This window comes from Pocillopora damicornis, chromosome 12, assembly GCF_964200805.1.
Source record: "Pocillopora damicornis chromosome 12, jaPocDami1.2, whole genome shotgun sequence".
NCBI lineage: Eukaryota > Metazoa > Cnidaria > Anthozoa > Scleractinia > Pocilloporidae > Pocillopora > Pocillopora damicornis.
This window is the reverse complement of record NC_142681.1, coordinates 19,078,776-19,099,153: the sequence shown is the minus strand read 5'-3', so window position 1 is coordinate 19,099,153 and position 20,378 is coordinate 19,078,776. Positions and strand designations below refer to the sequence as shown.

At 38.7% G+C, this 20,378-nt stretch overlaps 2 protein-coding genes across 2 annotated transcripts; both read left to right on the top strand.

The window, feature by feature from the left end:
* The first annotated feature begins 1,605 nt into the window (after window positions 1–1,605).
* Window positions 1,606–9,780, top strand: LOC149036875 (uncharacterized). The gene is made up of 10 exons (XM_089190351.1): window positions 1,606–1,768; window positions 2,713–3,024; window positions 3,226–3,375; window positions 4,371–4,514; window positions 4,831–4,974; window positions 5,370–5,667; window positions 6,239–6,645; window positions 7,362–7,620; window positions 8,114–8,199; window positions 8,959–9,780. Exons 2-10 carry the CDS (start codon window positions 2,718–2,720, stop codon window positions 9,144–9,146), a joined length of 1,983 nt encoding a protein of 660 aa, XP_089046477.1. The 5' UTR covers window positions 1,606–1,768; window positions 2,713–2,717; the 3' UTR covers window positions 9,147–9,780.
* Window positions 9,781–12,997: 3,217 nt separating this feature from the next.
* On the top strand, window positions 12,998–18,385 carry LOC149036874 (uncharacterized). Its single transcript, XM_089189665.1, has 7 exons — window positions 12,998–13,091; window positions 13,508–13,657; window positions 14,696–14,984; window positions 15,532–15,935; window positions 16,632–16,893; window positions 17,458–17,543; window positions 18,078–18,385. The coding sequence occupies exons 1-7, from the start codon at window positions 12,998–13,000 to the stop codon at window positions 18,263–18,265; spliced, it is 1,473 nt and encodes a 490-aa protein (XP_089045791.1). The 3' UTR covers window positions 18,266–18,385.
* The last annotated feature ends 1,993 nt before the right edge of the window (window positions 18,386–20,378 follow it).

Sequence of the window (20,378 nt, the reverse complement as noted above, 5' to 3'; positions counted from 1 at the left end):
CATAGGGAAAAAATGGACGAATATGACAAATATTTTATTCTTCTTCCTGAGCCAGCTTTGCCATGGAAAAATTTTCCTCGTCAGTAGATATTACATATAATAAAGGAAGATAAACATTATAAAGCGAATAAAGCTGTTTTAATTAAAACCTCTGGACTCCCAGGGTGCAAAAGAAGTATTTTATGAGCTTATATTTGTCACGCGATGCAAGAACATCTGTTCGAGATTATTGAAATATATGTTTTTATTTCGATTAAAACATCAGACCAATTCGTCCAGTTGCAGATATATAGAGGTTATATGTTATCAACTATAATTAATTTAGTTGGATTCTGCCAGATCAGTGACATAGCAAATGAAAATGGAAAATTACCATTCCAGATTACTCTCGACATTCAAATGAAAATTTCTCCACTGAGCTAGAATCCGCTGGAAATTAAGCGCATTGAGCCGCTTTCGGGGTTTTTTTTCGCTCGCTTATTCGATTATTCGATTGAAATGAGACCGAGAGAGTCACGGATAAGAAAATATTCCTTTTTGATGTTTTTCGAGGAAAACGAAACAGTTTATACGCAATGTTTAGTTTTGTTTACTCGAGTTTCTTCAGTGGCTACCACACGCACAAGGAACAGCGAAGAACATATAGAGAAAAGAATGGACGAAAAGAGGTCTTAATTGATATTTTATTGTTCTTCTTGAGCCGGCTTTGCAATAGGAAATTTTCCCCGCCGGTAGAATTCTTTGATGACAAGGGAAAATAAACACTATAAAGCGAAAAAAAGCGTTTTAATTGAAATCTCTGGGGACCTTTAGGGTGCTTCACTGGTCTTAGTGCTCTTGTAGCGAGGTATGTTATCAGGTCGTCCTTGTCATGCAATGTAAGAACACCTGTTTGGCATTAAGGGAACAATGAAATATATAACTAATTCGATTAAAACATCAGAGCTATTCTTTCAGTTTAAGATAAATAAAGGTGATATTTTACTGAATACTATGTAGTAAGATATTGCTTTCGATTTGGGAAATCTATAGCCTACAAATAGAGCCGCTGCAGTTAAGGGTAACTGTGAATGACAACATACGTAATAATTTGAAAGATAGAGCTTTTTGTTCGCTACAGCAAGTTTTAATTTCATTAGGCACTCTCTGTCTTCAAATGAAATTAAAAAGATTCTCGGAAATTTTAAAACAATCAACGAGGTGGGATGTTGAAAATGTTATTCTGCGGAGTGAAAGTTGTTTAGAAAACAGAAGTACTCTCTGATAGCTTTGGGGGTTATACGAGGGTTTCGAGTGTTTTCTGTAAGTCTAAACAACATGAATACTTTAGGAGCAGCTTCGCCTCATTGGTTACACAGGAAATTACCTCATAAATAGACTTCTAATTTCCTAGCAGAACCTGTAGGGAATGTTCATCTAACATTAGTGTTTACTTTTAAACACCTGCCTTCTATTGTTAGTAATTTCTAGACTGCTATTTATGCAGGAGATAGATGGTGTAGAGATGAAAAACTTTCCGGCTATTCAAAGAAATGAGAATGCAGTTAATATTCTAGTGGTTTAAAATAAGGAAATAAATAACAAAAGCCGACTGGGGTGAAATCTAAACAAGAGAAAAAACAATTTGTTTTTCCATCTGTTTTCTAGGAAGCTATAACTGCAATCGGTCGGCTAAAGATACAACGAAAGACCCTTAGATTGAAGCTACACGTAGAATTGGCTAAATAAGCTATGAAGGACTGAATACAGTTCTCTGACATCTTAGAAGGTGAGGAACATTTTGGGCTATAATTTCACCACAAATTTGCTGAGGATTAGCGACAAGAATCACAATTCTGTTATGTTTGATAATTTAGACTTAGGAGAAATTTCCTTTTTTTCTATAGGAGTTTTGGAATGTGGCCGTTGTCCTAAATATAAAGGGTCGATCAATGTTTTTGGCCAGAAATGTTATTTTTTTACTGTCATGTAAAAAGATTTTCAACTTCGGTTAATATCCGTGTCCATTCTCTTTTGATATTTTAAAAAAAACACTCCCATACATACACGTAGCATATTACTCGAGATCTTCTCGTTCTTTATCAGTTTGTTGAGTGCTAAATAAACGGGCACCTCTTCCTAACTTCGTCTTTTTTCCCGCCCAGAATTGACCCGCGAACTGATCTGACACAAATTTTAATTAGTTTCCTCTTCACTTTCGTCTAAAAAGAGAAAGAGAATTTATCAGACAATGGTGACCAATTTACTTGAAATCTATCGATTGTATACAGGTCAACATAAGGCTAATGCTAGTCATATCGAAGCTTAAAACGCGTCAATGAAAGCAAGTACTCTACTTCTTGGTTTATAATTACTTGTGTGATCGGATGGAATTGATAAATACTCTCGCAGCATTATTCTTGACTGAAAAGAAACCAGAAGTTGGAAGCATCTTTCTCTTGATGTATAATTTATTACCGAATATTCTTGATGAATATCTGACGGTGCGAAAGAACAGCTGTCTTTTTAATCTCTTTCTCTCTCGTGAACGCATGACTTTCGCTCGTGTGCGCGAGACCTTCTGCGCGTGTGCACGGTATCTTTCGCTCGAGTGCACGTGACTTTTCGCTCGTGCGTGCATAGGTTTTTGCTCGCGTGCACGATACTTTCCTCTGGTTTTGCAACTAATTTATTCCCACTATGAGCTCAACTAAGATACGTTTCAAAACACAGGTAACATGACTTGGACATATTGTATTTTACATCTTTTGGCATCTTTTACCGCCCTCGTTATGGTTGATGCTCAATGCCGGACAGAAATCAGTATTCCTGGTATGGCTCTTGATGGTTTTGTCTTCAAAATAATGTCAGCAACAGCCCCACATCAGTGTGAAGTCCATTGCGAAAGAGAAATCACATGTCAAAGCTATAACTACGTCATAGGGGAGAAAATCTGCGAATTGAATAACCGTACCAAGGAGGCGAGGCCCCAAAATTTCCGCTCTGACCCCGCTCGGTTTTATATCCGACGTTTTATCGGCAGAGGTATGTGATCAGCTTAATTAAGATGCTTGTAACAGTTAAAAATCACTAGGTGCCTCGATCTTTCGCCGATCAGTGCCGCAGTATCATAGACCAGTAAAAAAGATTCAAAAAAAGAGATCGGACTTTTCTAAGCCAAAGACTTGACGCTGAGCAAACCATAGCAACGAAATTTCATCTCAAAGATACCGCTTAATTTTTCAGTTACCTTGGGTTCCATTCCTGAATTACCAGCGATATCTTGCCGGGAAATAGAGGCGAGTGAAGGCAAATACAACATCAGCAACAAGCACTGGTTGGATAGCAGTTTGACGGGACAGGCAGAGTTGGTTAATTGTAGTGACACAGTGAGAGGTGAGTTTTAGGTTCTTCTGCCCTTGTATTACACTCTACTGTATTTACTTCATATTTTATATTTTATACCTTCAAGTCTAAGAGAAAATTAATGGACCACCAGCGAGCCTTTGCTTTCTCTTGATTGTAACGACGCCTTTCTTCTATTCCATAATGCTCCATAACTCTTATTGTTTGGTTTGTGATGTCACAGTGGCAATTCAGACGATGATGTTGATAACAAGGACGATGACGATAAGAAAACAATGGCGAAAATGGCGATCAGAAAACAAACGAACACACAAAAATGTACAATGAATCACATTAATTTATCAATTTATCAAATTCCGTGATACTTAATAGTAATTCATGATACGATTTAACAACAAATACGCCAATTCACAAGGAGCATTTATAACGATAGCCAGTAATATTACTTTCAAATGTAAGTGAGCTGAAAACTCCTGTGGCATGAGATGTTCGCAGACCGTGACATGTAAGTATAAAACCTGCTCTTAAAGGCGCGGCCAAATGCACGCAACATTTCAACATCTTGCAATAATGTTGGATCGCGTTGTAAGATGTTATAAAGGAGCAAAATGTTGCTACACCCTGTAACAACATGTTGCTACAGGGTGACTAAACCTGTGCAACACGCTGCGCGCAACAATGTTGACCGAGCCTTAACACAATTTGCCTCTTAACGCTCAACATTGTAACCCTGGCAGCTTATTTCACCTCAGAGATCACCCCTTATTCAAACTCTGAGGGCACGGGAATAAAGCTACTGATCGACAACTTGAAAAGTTCTTGATCATTCAATTAATTCTCTCTTGTCTATTGTATAGAGGAAATGCATACTAATGATAGGGTGTAAAGAGTTTATAACTCCCACGATTTTTCCCTCTCAAAAGAGGGGATGCGGCCAGGACAGATGACGATCACTGACGACGACGAAAAAGAAAAAGACATCAATGGCATTAATTATCAAGTTACATCTTGTTTTACATCGATAGATTGTGACGCTAATCCTTGTAAAAACGGTGGAACTTGTGTAGAAGTACCCAGTAGAAAAACCTACAAATGCAACTGTACGGATGCATTCACAGGCAAAAACTGTTCAAAACCAACAGCCGTCGCGCCGAGTACGGACGCATCCCGTGAGTATAGTAAACTTCATATTTTTTCTTCACTTTTCCCATTCCAAAGATATCCCAAGAACTCAACCTGTCATTCCTTATCATGCCATTACCATGATCAAATACCGCGTATTCCCTACCAAATTAAGAAAAGCCAATAAAATGTCAATAATGTGCAGTTTTTAAAGTCTCCAATTTCCAACACAAACCTCTTGTCAATATTCGCTTGCAGCGCAGTTGATTCCTGGAGGTCTGGGGCCTAATGGACCAAACAAATAACGTGCATGACCTGTAGAAGTTTTTATCACTTTCAGTACACTTTTTTTAAATTCATTAGATTGTGATGCTAATCCTTGTAAAAACGGTGGAACGTGTGTAGAAGTACCCAGTACAAAAACCTACAAATGCAACTGTACGGATGCATTCACAGGCAAAAACTGTTCAGAATCAACACTCGTCGCGCGGAGTACGGACGCATCCCGTGAGTATAGTAAACTTCATTTTTTCGCTTAAGATATCCCACGAACTCAACCTGTTATTCCTTGTGATGCCGAATGCCGCTTATTCCCTACCAAAAGAAAATTGCGTTGCAGTTGTTTCCTTATAAGAGCGAGGTCTGGGGCCAAATGAACCAAATAAATAACGTGCATGCAATGTGTGGGGGGTGGGGAGGGGGCAGCGGAGGAGGGGGAAGAAACAAGACCTACTAAGGAATACGAAGGCACCAATTTACGATTTACTTTACCAAAATGTCGTTAAATCTCAGCTCAATTAAATCTTAAAAAACGATGGCTGAAAACAAGCGAAGTAGCAAAGAGTGTGGCCAGAAACTTGCCAATTTTAATGTAACAGTTGTACTTGTTTTCCATTTCGTAGAAACTGTTGCAAGTCTTGATAGAGGCAATGGACAACCTGAAAATTCAGATGACTATGACTTTGAGCTTATATTCAGAAAAACTCAACATACGAGCTATGTGAAACACCGTATGAATTCGAATAACAACTGGGTTAAAGACTTTACAGTCTGTGCCTGGATACACACACCAGATTTACAACAGAGCCAAGAGATGACTGTGATAAGTATTTTGAACGAGAAGAATGGCGGCAGCCACAACGTTGTGAGATTGAGAATCGACGGAGAAGGCAACATCTCTTTTTCATTTGGAAGTGACAGGTAAAGAGTTTTTGTAATCCACAATTATCAGAGAAGAATCATTGACCTTGTCGTTATCAATTTCTATAAGCGCTTTTTCTGTCGTTAAAATAGAGAAGACTTTTCCTGCCGATCCTGTTAGCTTGGCATTTTTTGGTTTCAAAGGCTGATTTTAAGACAAGTATATCAACATTCAGTCGTCCTGTTTATTTTAATGTTTATTTTTAAGTTAAGTAGTATGGGTTTAAAGCGAAGGAAAAAATAATGTAACCTTTGGTAAGATTGTTGCAATGTTAGTTCACAACTACTCACTGACACTGACGTAAATAATTGTTTTAGTATATACCACACAGAAACCAAAAATACTATCTTATTTCTGTCAACAAACCAAAAAATGAGCGGCGGTTAAATTTTTGACGCGCTATTTTGTCTCTTTGGCCACTTGGAAGTGAGTAGTACTTCCTAATCACTTCCGAACCAGCCAATCGGCGCACGCGAAAGAGCTACATAAACTCAGTTATATTCAGTACTATAGGGGATAAAGAGATTACCTATAAGTACATACTTGCGTCTTGCGTTTTTGTTTTTGAAGGACCTCCCTTTCCAACGTATTCGCCACCAGTTCTCCGAAGGATGAAATGGTCTTCCTCTGTGTTCGTATCCAACCTGACCAGTCACCTAAAATGGAAGCGATTGTAAATGCAAATTTCGGTTCAAAAAAGACCAGCGACGGAGTTAAGTACGAAAACGTTCAGTGGACTCAAGTAATCGTCGGACAAAATCAGGGCAATGACGGTACTATTATAAACGACACCCCATTCTATGGAAGGATTTCGAACTTAAACATCTGGTTTAACTCTCTCACTGATGCCCAAATTACAAATTGGTACAACGAAGTTCAGAAAAATTACATACCTAACATTCTTAAATGGCCAGAACTTGGTTCTTCTTCCAGGATTGGAGACGTTCATTTTGTAAAGGTCACTTCTGCAGGGAGACGTAAGTTTAATGGACTTGATACTCTGCCTTATTATCCAACTGCATTAAGTAAAGTACGAATAACGTGCGAGTCGAGTACAAATCTCCTGAGATATTGCACAAGTGGTTAAGCCTGTTTAACCGGTCGGCTACGCGCACTACGCTTCTCTACCTGCCTCGCTTTTCCTACTCTTAAAAAAATGCGCTTGAAATTAATGAAGCAGTTGGATCATAAATATCTTATTAGAGTAGACTCATTGTTTGTAGTTTGACTCGCCCTCCGTGCTCGTCAAAATACGGCACAAGTCGTAAAAATACTCAGTGATACTACACACCAAAATGTCTAACATGATATATTTGTTGTACTAAATGCAAAGTTAAATTTATCTAGAAAAAGTGGGTGGGAAGGGATGGAGAGTAGGAAAGTGTTTAAGGACACCTGACTTTCTGTCGTTTACCAGGACTTACCAATAACCTTAGGGCAAGCTCTATTTGAAGCGCAAAGCGAAGCAAACTGCTCATCTCTAATCATTAGAAAGGATCTGAAGGTCTGACAAGGCTTGAAGGAGAGGCGAGGGTTTCGGAGCCCTCTGACCTCCCCCCCTAGACTCGCCCTTGTCAACACGTAAACGCTGGCTATAAACCTACCAAAAACTGTGTTTTTAATTATTACACTAAGTCGAGCTATCGGGTCTATACTTTAGTTATGGTGGGTGATTCTTTATTTTTCTGTTTAGAGTGGCGTGACGTTTTGGATAGTGAGGTGGATGTACAAACAACAAATAATGTTTCGGCGACGAAATCTTTTAAGAGTGGATCTGGAGTAGTTATCGAAGTTGAGCGTCAGTCACCAGTCTCTTGTAGTAATGCAACTGATTTGGCCACAGTTGACGGCGTGTTCATATCTGTATCTGGAAGCTGGAAAAGAATCAAATACAAGCAGACGTTCATGGAAACTCAGAAATGTTTTGCAATTTTTGGGAGCGTTCGTAAACGGTGAGATATTTACTTCATCTCTCATATTTCTCTTGTAAGTATGGTCCATGTGGAAATTCGCGGGAAGGGGAGGGTGGGGATACTTTGGGATGCATTAATTCTAAACCTTACAAAAGCCCTTAAAAGATCAGAGCACCAAATTATTGTGTCTTATAGTGTGTGAGGAAACATCTCTGTCATTTATGGATTTGCGAACAGCAGTTTTGGAAAAGCACTGGGTTTTCTGTCTGTCAACCTCGTTTATTTCGAACGCTTCAATTCAGGGTTTTAAAGCCCTGAGAAAAAGCAATCATAACATTATCTGGAGAAAGACAAAAATAACGCGCTATAGAGGACTCAATTTACGTATTTGGCGTCAAATACAGGAAAACAAGTGTATCAAAACTTGTATCAAGCTGTATCGTTATTTAAACAAAGCAGTGACTTTTTTATTTCGGCCAAAGGAACTTTTTGGATAAGTAACAATCCATGGTTAATTCTTTCATCACTACAGGGCCGCTAGTATATTCACTCCCGGTGTTTCGGAATTCGACCTTGATTTGGATGAACTTTGGAAAGAAGAATATCTTGGCCCAAATGGTAATAAACGTATGTAAAAAGTCTTGTAAGGGATTCAAAGTTAACTGGTAACGTCACTTAAGGAAGTGTGCCTCATGGGCCTAAAATAATTTTCTTTAGTAAGTTTCTTCCTTCAATTGTCCGATTTAAATTACGAAAGTGTTCAAAAGTGACGATGGAACTTCACCATGTGATATAATATATAGATTTAGGCAAGCCTAAAAGCGAAGCTCGCATTTTTTTTTCCCGCACGTCTCTTCAACAAAACTAGAAGACAGATTATATATATTATGGATGCTATAGGGTTAAATTTTAAAGTATATGGTTACTAACAGTATATATGCTATTAATGGTTATCAAACTGTCTATACGCAATTTTTGGGGGTCCCCATAAAAAAAGCTTGCAGCGAGAAAATATGAAACTATTTAAAGCCCTCTCTCCTTTCCTCGTTAAGGAAAGGAATACAGCAGAGTTATGGCGCTGATAAATTTATGAATTTAAGGGTAAAGGTTGCATTTGGCGAATGCTTCATTTGTAGTAACATTATTTAACGACTCTTGTGTCCGCACCACACTTGGCGTCTCCTTGGATCCAAAGTCTCACCGTTACATCGATTTGTGTGGGACAAAAATAGATCAGTGTGGTGTGATCTGTAAGACTGTGCTAATATACACAGGAAAAACATCTGCGTTGAGTTCAGCTATTGATGATAACAATAAGCATGCTCATGATTAAACACTGTAGTACTACATTAGATTTGTCTCCCTGATCTTTTCAAGGTAATCATTTCGATGGTGTGAATGCTTTGTGTGGTGATGAACACTTTTGGATGGTAAATCAGCAAAATACACCTGTAGCCGGAGTCAGTCTGAGACGGGAGAGCGGCGCGTCGAATGCTGGGATATCCACCTTTGGCAAGTGTGGGATGTTCAAGTTCAAGATTTCTGATATTCGTGTTCTGGAGTAAAAATTCTGTATCAAGTCCTGGCTAATCCAAGTTGTTATTGGCGACACAAGTTGCGGTCCTCTCCCAGCTGGTGCTTGTGATGTCATGACAGAAATGTCACGTGGCATCCCAAATAAAGGCTTCGAAGGAGAAGAAACACGTTGCTGCCTTTAGGGCCTTTGACTGGCTAGGACTTGAGCCCGTGATCAATTGATAAGTTTGTGCATTTAAATCACCTTTTAAGCACATCAGCACTATGACTGTAAATTGCACTGGAAGCAGAGCTGAAAATGACTTCACATTGAAATACTTAGACTTCTCGCTATTTTATAGACAATGATAGTCGAATGAACACAAACTGTTGAGGGAAGACGACCAAGATCTCACATTCAGCTTGTTTTCACTCGTTCTAAGGCCGTTTTTTTCACATCTAATTATAAGAACTGACACAACAAACAGCCTGTGGCTAGAAGTAGTCATGTTCCAACTTGACCTTAGAGGCGAAAAGCAGAATTAGTTCATTTTGTTTAAACTCGTAAATTGAAATTCTACCAAGGAAGGAGGTACTGGGAACTAGTTTAGCCTTCGCACTAATTTTAGGTAAGTTCTTTGTGGAGTTTTACCAAAGAAAATGCTCAAATAAAATTACTTCGCACTGAAATCCCACCTCGTTGTCGTATGGTCAGAAGAGACACGTTTCAAATGTTGGTACACCACATGGTGAGTCAGTATGAACTGTTGGTATGACTCTTAGGGCGAAGGATATTCCATTGAATGAATTTCCTTGTGCTTTAAAAACCGAACAAAAGATAAATCACAAAACAAACATAAGTAAATCAGAAGACGTGTTATCATTGACACATTTGGAGCGAAAGAGACTGGCGCCAGGTTTTTTAATATATCACTCGCAGTACAAGTACTGGGTGCCAACGCCGTCTTGAATGCTGCTTGTTTGCACAACATATTCTATTCGTGATTATAGGTTTAATTCCTTGGTAACTGCTCAAGAATTTGGCGTGAGATTTTGTCAGACCAGTTACACAGCAAATCAAAATAGAAAAATACCGTTCCAGATTACTCTCGACACTCGAATGAAAAATTCTCCACTGAGCTAGAATCCGTTGGAAATTAAGTGCGTTGAACCGCTTTCGGGGAGTTGTTTCGCTCGCTTATTCGCTTATCCGCTTATTCAATTGAACCGAGACCAATACCCCATTCACACCAAGACTTAAATATGTTTTAAAGCTGTTTTGTTAAGCAGGATCGAAAGTTTTTTTCATAGAAGCTGCTTAAACCGATGTTTGTCGACCTCAATTTTTGCACATTAAAAATGCAAGTTCGCGATTACTTGAATCCTATGGAAAATTTAGTTTTTCAGTTTCCGTTTAGTCACGAATAAAAAATATTCCTTTTTTATGTTTTTAATTTCGAGGAAATCGAAACAGGTTACACACACACACAAGCAACAGCAAAGAACACATAGGGGAAAATGGAGGAAAAGAGCTAGGTATTGTAATGACCAATATTTTACTATCGTTCCTGAACCAGCTTTGCATTGGGAAACTTTTCCTCGCCAGTAGATATAATACACGATGAAGGAAAACAAACATTATAAAGCGAATAAAATTGTTTTAATTGAAACCCTATGGACTCCCAGGGTGCAAAGGAAGATAGTCGAATGGGATTCCCCGCTTCACCAGTGCAGGTGCTCCTGTAGCAAGGTATTTTATGAGCTCATACTTGTTATGCAATGGAAGAACACCTGTTCGAGATCAATAAAATACATATTTCTATTTCGATTAAAACATCAGACCAATTCGTCCAGTTGCAGATATATGTAGGTTATATGTTATCAACTACAATTAAGTGGGCTATTGCTTTCGTTTTGGAAAATCTAGCCAGCAGAGGGTGGCGTTGTTGCGAATGGTAACTGCAGAGGACAAACATAAGAATAAACTGGAAAAGAAAGCCTATTTTGGTCACTACAGTAACGTTTAATTTAATTAGGCACTCCTCGTCTTCAAATGAAAATGAAACAATTCACAAAAATTGCCAAACAAATTAATGATGTCTGGTGAGGTAGATTTCTTCTTCACCAAGAAAACGAAGTGAAGCTCTGAAGTCGTTAGAAAACAAAATTATTCTCTGATAGCTTTAGCTTAGTAATAGATAGTCTCGGGTTTCGAGTACTTTCTGCAAGTATCAACATTATAAATAATTTAGGAGGTTACTTGCCTCATTGGAAGTAAAGGAAATTACCTAACAAATAGAACCTGCAGAGACAGTTTACCTACATACAGTGTCTACACTGAGAAAGACTCGACACCTTTCAGGGGGTTGACGCTGAAATAAACCCGATGTCTATTGCTAGCGATTTCTGAACTGGCGTTTATACGGGGGGTTAAAGGTATGTAGACGAAAAACTTTTTGGCTTTTCAATGAGAAGGCAAGAAGTATTGTCGTTTTTTTTGATTAAAACCGATGGGGCCGAAATTTTGAAAGGAGGAAAAAATAAAATGGCTGGACTTTAGCTACGTTTCGAGTTGGCTAAAAACGCTATGAAGAACTGAAATCACTTATCTGTCTTCTTAGAAGGCGTGGAAAATGTTGGGAGAAAAATTCATCTCAAATTGCTTCGGATTAACGATAGGTCTCAAAATTCTGTTCTCCTTGATGATCTAAACTCAAGAGGAATCTCCTTTTAGTTTTAGCAGGATTTTTAGAATGTGCATGAGCGTCGTCCTTTATACAAAAGGGTGAATCGCTTGTTTTTGGCCAGACGTATTTTTTCTTCAGTAAAAGGTGACATACTAAAGGGGTTTCAACTTGCTATTCAAGCCTGTTCTACTTGATTGTTTTTGGCTAGATCTCGTTACAAAAGACCAAGAAACACTCCAAAAAGACAGGATTGATTCCGGTAGCGTTTGACCAGAAATCTTTTAGATTCCCTTCATGTGTTTGTTGCTAAAATAAACTGAAAAGAAAAATTAATTCGAACACTTCAAGCTAACCACAAAAAAACTATAACAAGATTCCCTCTCCTTTTACCGAGAAAGAGAGGATAGATATATCTGACAATAGTGACCAATACTTTTCTAATCTATGGGTGACAAAGAGTTCGCCCTTTGTTTGGGTTGATGCTAAAGGTATTCAAATGTAAAAGGCATAATCACTTCTTGATTGATATTTGCTTCTCTGAGTGGAGGGACCTTTGAAATATTTGTGGAGTCCTGTTCTCGATTTGAAAAAAATAAAACAGTGGTTGATAGCGTCTTTCTTTATGTATAATTTATTAATGTTTTTGACGACTGCATTAACTTGAAAAATATAATAGTGACAGCTAAACCTTTACAATAGCCATCAATTATTCTCATATAACAAACTGCGTTTTTAAACGACGCACAGTGTTTTAATTTAGTTTAATTGATATTAAGCAACTCTTCATACAGTCATGTCGTTTACAACGAACAAGAACGTGCGTAAGACTGACGAGAGCAGCTGCCTCTTTCTCTCGTATGCGTGCTACCTTTCGCTGTTGTGTGTGTGTTTCTTAGCAGTTATGAGCGTTAATCTTCGCTTTTGTGCGTGTGACTTTTTGAGCTTGTGTACGTGATCTTTCACATATTTGAGCACGGCTTTTTCTGGCGCACGCGTGCATGACTTTTCACTCTTGTGTGGGCGACTTTGTGCTCTTGTTTGCGTGACTCTTCGCTCTCTAATAAGTGACTTTTCGAGCTTGTGTGCGTGACCTTTCACATATTTGTGCGCGACTTTTTCTGGCGCGTGCGCAAGCTTTCGCTTATGCTTGTCGGACTGATTTATCCCTGCTACGAGTTTAACAGAGAAATATTCAATTTAAGCACACAGATAACATGCTGTGGACATATCTTCTTTTATATATTTTGGCTTCTTTCACTCCCTTTGTGACGGCTGGTGCTCAATGCAAGACAGAAGTCAGTATTCCTGGTATGGCTCTCGATGGTTTCGTCTTCAAAGTAATATCCGTAACAGCCCCACGTCAATGTGATATCCGTTGCGAAAGAGAAATCAAATGTCAAAGTTTTAACTACGTCATAGGGGAGAAAGTCTGCGAATTGAATAACCGCACCAAGGAGGCGAGGCCCCTAAATTTCCGCGCTGACCCTATACGGTTTTATATGCGACGTTTTGTCGGCAGAGGTATGTGATCAGCTTAATTAAGCTGCTTGTATCAGTTAAAAATCATTGGGTGCCTTGATCTTTCCCCGATCACCGCACCGAAGTATCGTAGATCGGTAAAAAAGACGCCAAAAAAGAGATCGGACTTTTCTAAGCCGAAGACTTGACGCTGAGCAAAACATAGCAACGAAATTTCCTCTCAAAGATACCCCTTAATCTTTCAGTTCCCTTGGGTTCCATTCCTGAATTACCAGCGATATCTTGCCGGGAAATAGAGGCGAGTGAAGGCAAATACAACATCAGCAACAAGCACTGGTTGGATAGCAGTTTGACGGGACAGGCAGAGTTGGTTGATTGTAGTGACACAGTGAAAGGTGAGTTTTAGGTTCTTCTGCCCTTGTATTACACTCTACTGTTTTTACTTCATACTTTAACAATTCATTTGATATTCAAGCCTAAGAGAAAATTAATGGACCACCAGCGAGCCTTTGCTTTCTCTTGAGTGTAACGACGCCTTTCTTCTCTTCCATAATGCTCTATAACTCTTACCAGTGATGAATACACACACCTTGGGCTTGGGGTCTTACGGAGGGTAAATGGCTTGGGTTAGGTTAAGCGCAGGTTTCATGTTACCCTTGGGGATCCGGTTACACGGTAAAAGACTCCTCTCTGAGTCAAATTTAATTAGTTATGAGTTCACTGACCTGACAAATTGGCAGGAAAAGTACAGAGCAACATGAATGTTACGAATCGAGATCTATTAAGCTTAATTTTAGTGATTCTCCTGCTTATTATACGACAGTCCTCCATAAATATAACAGCCCAGCAGTTTTTTGCGGGAAGAAACCGAAAAGGGCGCGAAATTAGCCAAGCACATCAGAGGTCACCTCAAAACACTGCAGGCGATTTCCTGTATTAGCTACGTTCTGCTTTATGGTTGGCCAAGCCACCGCAGGGAGCAGATATTTTTCCACTGCAAAGATATCCCACGAACTCAACCTGTCATTCCTTATGATACCATTACAATGGCCGAATACCGCCTATTCTCTAACAAATTAAGAAAAGCCAATAAAATGTCAACAATGTGCAGTTTTTAAAACATCGAATTTCTAACACAAACGTCTTATCAACATTAGTTCGCAGTGCAGTTGTTTCCTTAGAAGTTCGAGGTCTGGGGCCAAACGGGACCAAACAAATAACGTGCATGCAATGTGTGGGGGTTGGGGAGAGGGCAGCGTGGGAGGGGGAAGAAACAAGACCTACTAAGGAATACGAAGACACCAATTTACAATTTATTTTACTAAAATGTCGTCAAATCTCAGCTCAATTAAATCTTAAAAAACGATTGCTGAAAAAAGACCACAAACTTCCAAATTTTAATGTAACAGTTGTACTTGTTTTCCATTTCGTAGCAACTGTTGCAAGTCTTGATAGAGGCAAAGGACAACCTCAAAATGAAAATGACTATAACTTTGAGCTTATATTCAGAAAAACTCAACATACGAGCTATGTGAAACACGATATGAATAACAAGTGGGTTTCACACTTTACCGTCTGTGCCTGGATACACACACCAGATTTACAACAGAGCCAAAAGATGACTGTGATAAGTATTTTGAACGAGGATGGGGGCAACCACAACGTTGTGAGATTGAGAATCGACGGAGAAGGCAACATCTATTTTTCGTTTGGAAGTGACGGGTAAGGAGTTTTAGTGAGCCACAATTACCAGAGGAGAATCATTCACCCTGTCGTTATTAAGTTATATAGGCGCTTCTTTTTTTTTCGTTAAAATAGAACAGACTTTTCCTGTCGATCCTTTTAGCTAGGCATTTTTTATTTCAAGGGCTGACTTTAAGACAAGTATGTCAACACTCAATCTTCCTTTGGTAACAAAGTAAAAAAATTAGATGTTTGTTTAAGTTAAGTAGTACGTGTTTAAAACGAGGAAAAAAATATTGTAAGCTGACGTAAATAACTGTGCTAGTATATGCCACACAGAAACCAAAATATTAGCTTACTTCCGTCAATAAACCAAAAAATGATCGGAAATTAAATTGTGGACGCGCGATTTTGTCTCTTTGGCTGCTTGGAGGTGAATATCTGATCAGTGCGTGCGAAAGGCTCTACTGGCCTATGTGCTATATACTAAAATGAAAAGAGCTACATAAATTCAGTTATATTCAATACTATAGGGGATAAAAAGAGTACCTTTTAGTAGATACTTGCGTTTTTTTTTTTTCTGAAGGACCTCCCTTTCCAACGTATTCGCTACCAGTTCTCCGAAGAATGAAATGGTCTTCCTCTGTGTTCGTATCCAACCTAACCAGTCTCCTAAAATGGAAGCGATCGTAAATGCAGATTTCGGTTCAAAAAAAACTAGCAGCGGAAGTAATTACGAAAATGGTCAGTGGACTCAAGTAATCGTCGGACAAAATCAAAACAGTGACGGAACTATTGCAAACGACACCCCATTCTATGGAAGGATTTCGAAGTTAAACATCTGGTTTAATCTCCCAGATGACGATATTACAAATTGGTTCAACAGAGGTCAGAAACATACCGGACCTAACATCCTTAAATGGCCACAACTTGGTTCTTCTAAGAGATTTGGAGACGTTCATCTTGTAAAGGTCACTTCTGCTGGGAAACGTAAGTTTAATGGACTTGATACTCTGCCTTATTATCCAACTGCACTGTGTAGATTGCGAATAACGCGCGAATCGAGTACAAATATCCTGCGATATTGTACAGTTGGTTATTTTGTACAGAAAAAAACCTGTTTAATCGGTGGACTGCGCGCGCTACGCTTCTCTATCTGCCTCGCTTTTCCTACTCTTAAAGAAATGTGCTTGAAATAAAGCAGTTGGATCATGAATATCGTATCAGATTAGACTCATTGTTTGTAGTTTGACACGCCCTCCGAGCTCGTCAAAATACGGCACAAGTCGTAAAAATACTCAGTGATACTACACACCAAAAAGTCTAATATGATATATTTATTGAGCTTAATGCAAAGTTAAATTTATCTCGAAAAAGTGGGTGAGAAGGGATGGAGAGTTGGAAAGTGCTCAAGGACACCCGACCTTCTGTCGTTTACCAATAACCCGAGGGCAAGCTATATTTGAAGCACAAAGCAAAGGAAACTGCACATCGCTAACTATTAGAAAGGATTTGGAGGTCTGACAAGGCTTGAAGGAGGACCTTCGCCCTCCCCCAGATTTCCCCTTGTCAACACTCAAATGATGGCTATAAGCTTCACAAAAACTGTTTTTAATTATTAAACTAAGTAGAGCTATCGGTTGTATACCTTAATTACAGTGGGTGTATTTATATTTTTCTATTTAGAGTGGCGTGACGTTTTGGATGCTGAGGTGCTTGTAAAAAATACTGTTAATGTTGTTGCAAATAAAACTGTTGAAAATGGATCTGGAGTTGTTATCGAAGTTGGGCGTCGGTCACCACCAGTCTCTTGTAGTAATACAATCAGTTCGGTCACAGTTGACGGCGTGCTGATATCTGTATCTGGAAGCTGGAAACGAATCAAGTACAAGCAGACGTTCATGGAAACTCAGAAATGTTTTGCAATTTTTGGGAGCGTTCCTAACTGGTGAGATATTTACTTCATCTCTCATACTTCTCTTGTAAGTATGGTCCATGTGGAAAGTCGCGGAAAGGGGAGGGTGAGGATACTTTGGGATTCATTAATTCTAAACTTTGAAAAAGACTTTGAAAGGTCAGCGCACCAACTTTCTTTCTATGTAAGGAACTCGCAGTGCATGGAATTGTTTCGCGAATTCAATTTTCCAATCCCCAACCCCTCCTCGAACTATTTTTTCTCATTTTGAGTGAGGAAACATCTGTGTATTTCATGAACTTGCGAATTGCAGTTCTGGAAAATCACTCGGTTTTCTGGCTGTCAACCTCGTTTATTTGGAACGGCTTCAGTTCACGGGTTTTAGAGCCCTAAGAAAAAGCAATTACAACATTATCTGGAGAAAAGCAAAAATAACGTGCCATAGAGGACTCAGTTTACGTTTTTGACGTCAAACGCAGGAAAACAAGGGCATATCAGGTTGTATCGTTACTTAAACAAAGCAGTGACTTTTTTATTTCCGCCAAAAGAAATAACTTGACAAATAACAATCCTTGGTTAATTATTTCATCACTACAGGGCCTCTGGTATATTCAATCCCGGTGTTTCGGAATTCGACCTTGATTTGGATGAACTTTGGAAAGAAGAATATCTTGACCCAAATGGTAATAAACGTATCTAATAAACCTTGTAGGGGATTTAAAGTTAACTGGTAACGTCACTTAAGAAAGGGTGCCTCATGGGCCTGAAATAGTTCTTTTCTTTGATTCTCAGATTTAAATAATGAAACCGTTCAAAAGTGAAGATGGAACTTCACCGTGTGATATATAATATGAAACTATTTAAAGCCCTCCCTCCTCACCTCTATAAGGAAAGGAATACAGCAGAGCTAATGCACTGAAAAAACTTATCAATAACAGGGCTAGTTTGCATTTGGCGAATGCTTCACTTGTATTTATATTATTTGACGACTCTTGTGTCCGAACCTCACTCGACGTTTCCTTTGCTCGAAAGTCTCACCGTTACATCAATTTGTTTTGGACAAAAATAGATCATCGTGGTGTGATCTGCCGTAAGACTGTGCTAATATACACAGGAAAAACATCTGTGTAGAGTTCAGCTATTGATGATAACAATAAGCATGCTGATGATTATACACTGTAGTACTACATTAGATTTGTCTCCCTGTTCTTTTCAAGGTCATCATTTCGATGGCGTGAATGCTTTGTGCGGTGATGAACACTTTTGGATGGTAAATCAACCAAATACTCCGGTAGCCGGAGTCAGTCTGAGACGAAAGAGCAGCAGGCCGATTGCCGGAATATCCACCTTTGGCAAGTGTGGGATGTTCAAGTTCAAGATTTCTGATATTCGTGTTCTAGAATAAAAATTCTGTATCGAGTCCTGGCTAATCCAAGTTGTTATTGGCGACACAAGTTGCGGTCCTCTCCCAGCTGATGCTTGTGATGTCATGACAGAATGTCACGTGGCATCCCAAATAAAGGCTTCGAAGGAGAATAAACAAGTAATTGCCTGTGGCGCCTTTGATTGAACCGAGACCAATACAAGGCTTAAACATGCTTTGAAGCTGCTTTGTTAAACAAGATCGAGAATTGTTTTCTACATAGAAGCTACTTAAACCGATGTTTGTCGACTTCAGTTGTTGCACATAAAAAAAAATTAAGTTAGCGAGTACTTTAATCCTATGGAAATTAGAGCTCTTTAGTTCTCTGTTTGTGATTTTCATTTAGTAAAACCCGGTTTAACCAAGCATTGTTTGCTGGTGTGAATGAGGTCACGAATAGGGAAATATTCCTTCTTTATGTTTTTCGAGGAAAACGAAACAGTTTACACACATACACAGGGAACAGCAAGGACGAAAATGACAAATATTTCATTCTTCTTCCTGAGCTAGCTTTGCGTACGCCAGCATACATAATATATAACAAAGGAAAATAAACATTATAAAGCGAATGAAGTTGTTTTAATTGAAATATCTGGACTCTCAGGGTGCAAGAGTGGATGGTCGAATGGGATTCCCCGCTTCACCGGCCTAGGTGCTCTTGTAGCGAGGTATTTTATGAGGTCGCCCTTGTTACACAACGCAAGAACACCTGTTCGAGATCAATGAAATAAATATTTTTATTTCGATTAAAACATCAGATCAATTCGTCCAGTTGCAGATATATGGAGGTTATATGTTATCAACTATAATTAATTTAGTTAGATTCTGCCAGATCAATGACGTAGCAAATGAAAATAGAAAACTATCATTCCAGATTACTATCGACATTCAAATGAAAATTTCTCCACTGAGCTAGAATCCGCTGGAAGTTAAGCGCATTGAGCCGCTTTCGGGGTGTTTTTTCGCTCGCTTATTCGATTATTCGATTGAAATGAGACCGAGAGAGTCACGGATAAGAAAATATTCCTTTTTTATGTTTTTCGAAGAAAACGAAACAGTTTATACGCAACGTTCAATTTTGTTTATTTGAGTTTCTTCAGGGGACCTTTAGGGTGCTTCACCGGTCTAGGTGCTCTTGTAGCGAGGTATTTTATCAGGGCGTCCTTGTCATGCAATGTAAGAACACCTGTTCGGCTTTAAGGGAACAATGAAATATGTAGCTAATTTGATTTAAAAAAAAGAGTAATTCGTTCAGTTTTAGATAAATAAAGGTGATATTTTACCGAATACTATGTAGTAAGTTATTGCTTTCGATTTGGGAAATTTAGCCTTCAAATGGAGCCGCTGTAGCTAAGGGTAACTGTGAAGGACAACATACGTAATAATTTGAAAAACAGAGCTTTTTGTTCGCTACAGCAAGTTTTAATATCATTAGGCACTCTCTGTCTTCACATGAAAATAAAAAGATTTTCGGAAATTTTAAAAACAATCAATGAGGTGGGATGTTGAAAATGTTATTCTGCGGAATGAAGCTTGTTTAGAAAACAGAAGTACTCTCTGATAGCTTTTGGGGGTTATGCGAGGGTTTCGAGTGCTTTCTGCAAGTCTCAACAACATGAATACTTTAGGAGCAGCTTCGCCTCATTAGTTGCACATGAAATTACCTCATAAATATACTTCTGATTTCCTAGCAGAACCTGTAGGGAATGTTTATCTAAAATTATTGTCTACTTTTAAAAACCTGCCTTCTATTGTTAGTAATTTCTAGACTGCTTTTATGCAGGAGATCAAAGGTGCGGAAATGAAAAACTCTCCGGCTATCCAAAGAAATGAGAATGCAGTTAATATTCTAGTGGTTAAAAAAAGGAAATAAATACCAAAAGCCGACTGGGGTGAAATGTAAACAAGAGAAAAAACAACTTGTTTTTCCATCTGTTTGCGAGGAAGCTATAACTGCAATCAGTCAGCAAAAGATACAACGAAAGCTCCTCAGAAAGCTACGCGTAGAATTGGCTAAATAGGCTATGAAGGACTGAAAACAGTTTTCTGACATCTTGGAAGGTGAGGAACATTTTTGGTTGCAATTTCACCACAA

What these genes read in the sequence shown, in the direction of transcription:
- LOC149036874 (XM_089189665.1), top strand. Translation starts at nt 12,998, where the DNA reads ATGCTGTGGACATATCTTCTTTTATATATTTTGGCTTCTTTCACTCCC. An exon ending in TTGTAGTGACACAGTGAAAG is followed by an intron (nt 13,658 to 14,695) that starts GTGAGTTTTAGG and finishes TCCATTTCGTAG; the next exon opens with CAACTGTTGCAAGTCTTGAT. An exon ending in GGTCACTTCTGCTGGGAAAC is followed by an intron (nt 15,936 to 16,631) that starts GTAAGTTTAATG and finishes TTTTCTATTTAG; the next exon opens with AGTGGCGTGACGTTTTGGAT.
- LOC149036875 (XM_089190351.1), top strand. Translation starts at nt 2,718, where the DNA reads ATGACTTGGACATATTGTATTTTACATCTTTTGGCATCTTTTACCGCC. An exon ending in GCCGAGTACGGACGCATCCC is followed by an intron (nt 4,515 to 4,830) that starts GTGAGTATAGTA and finishes TAAATTCATTAG; the next exon opens with ATTGTGATGCTAATCCTTGT. An exon ending in TTTGGGAGCGTTCGTAAACG is followed by an intron (nt 7,621 to 8,113) that starts GTGAGATATTTA and finishes TCATCACTACAG; the next exon opens with GGCCGCTAGTATATTCACTC.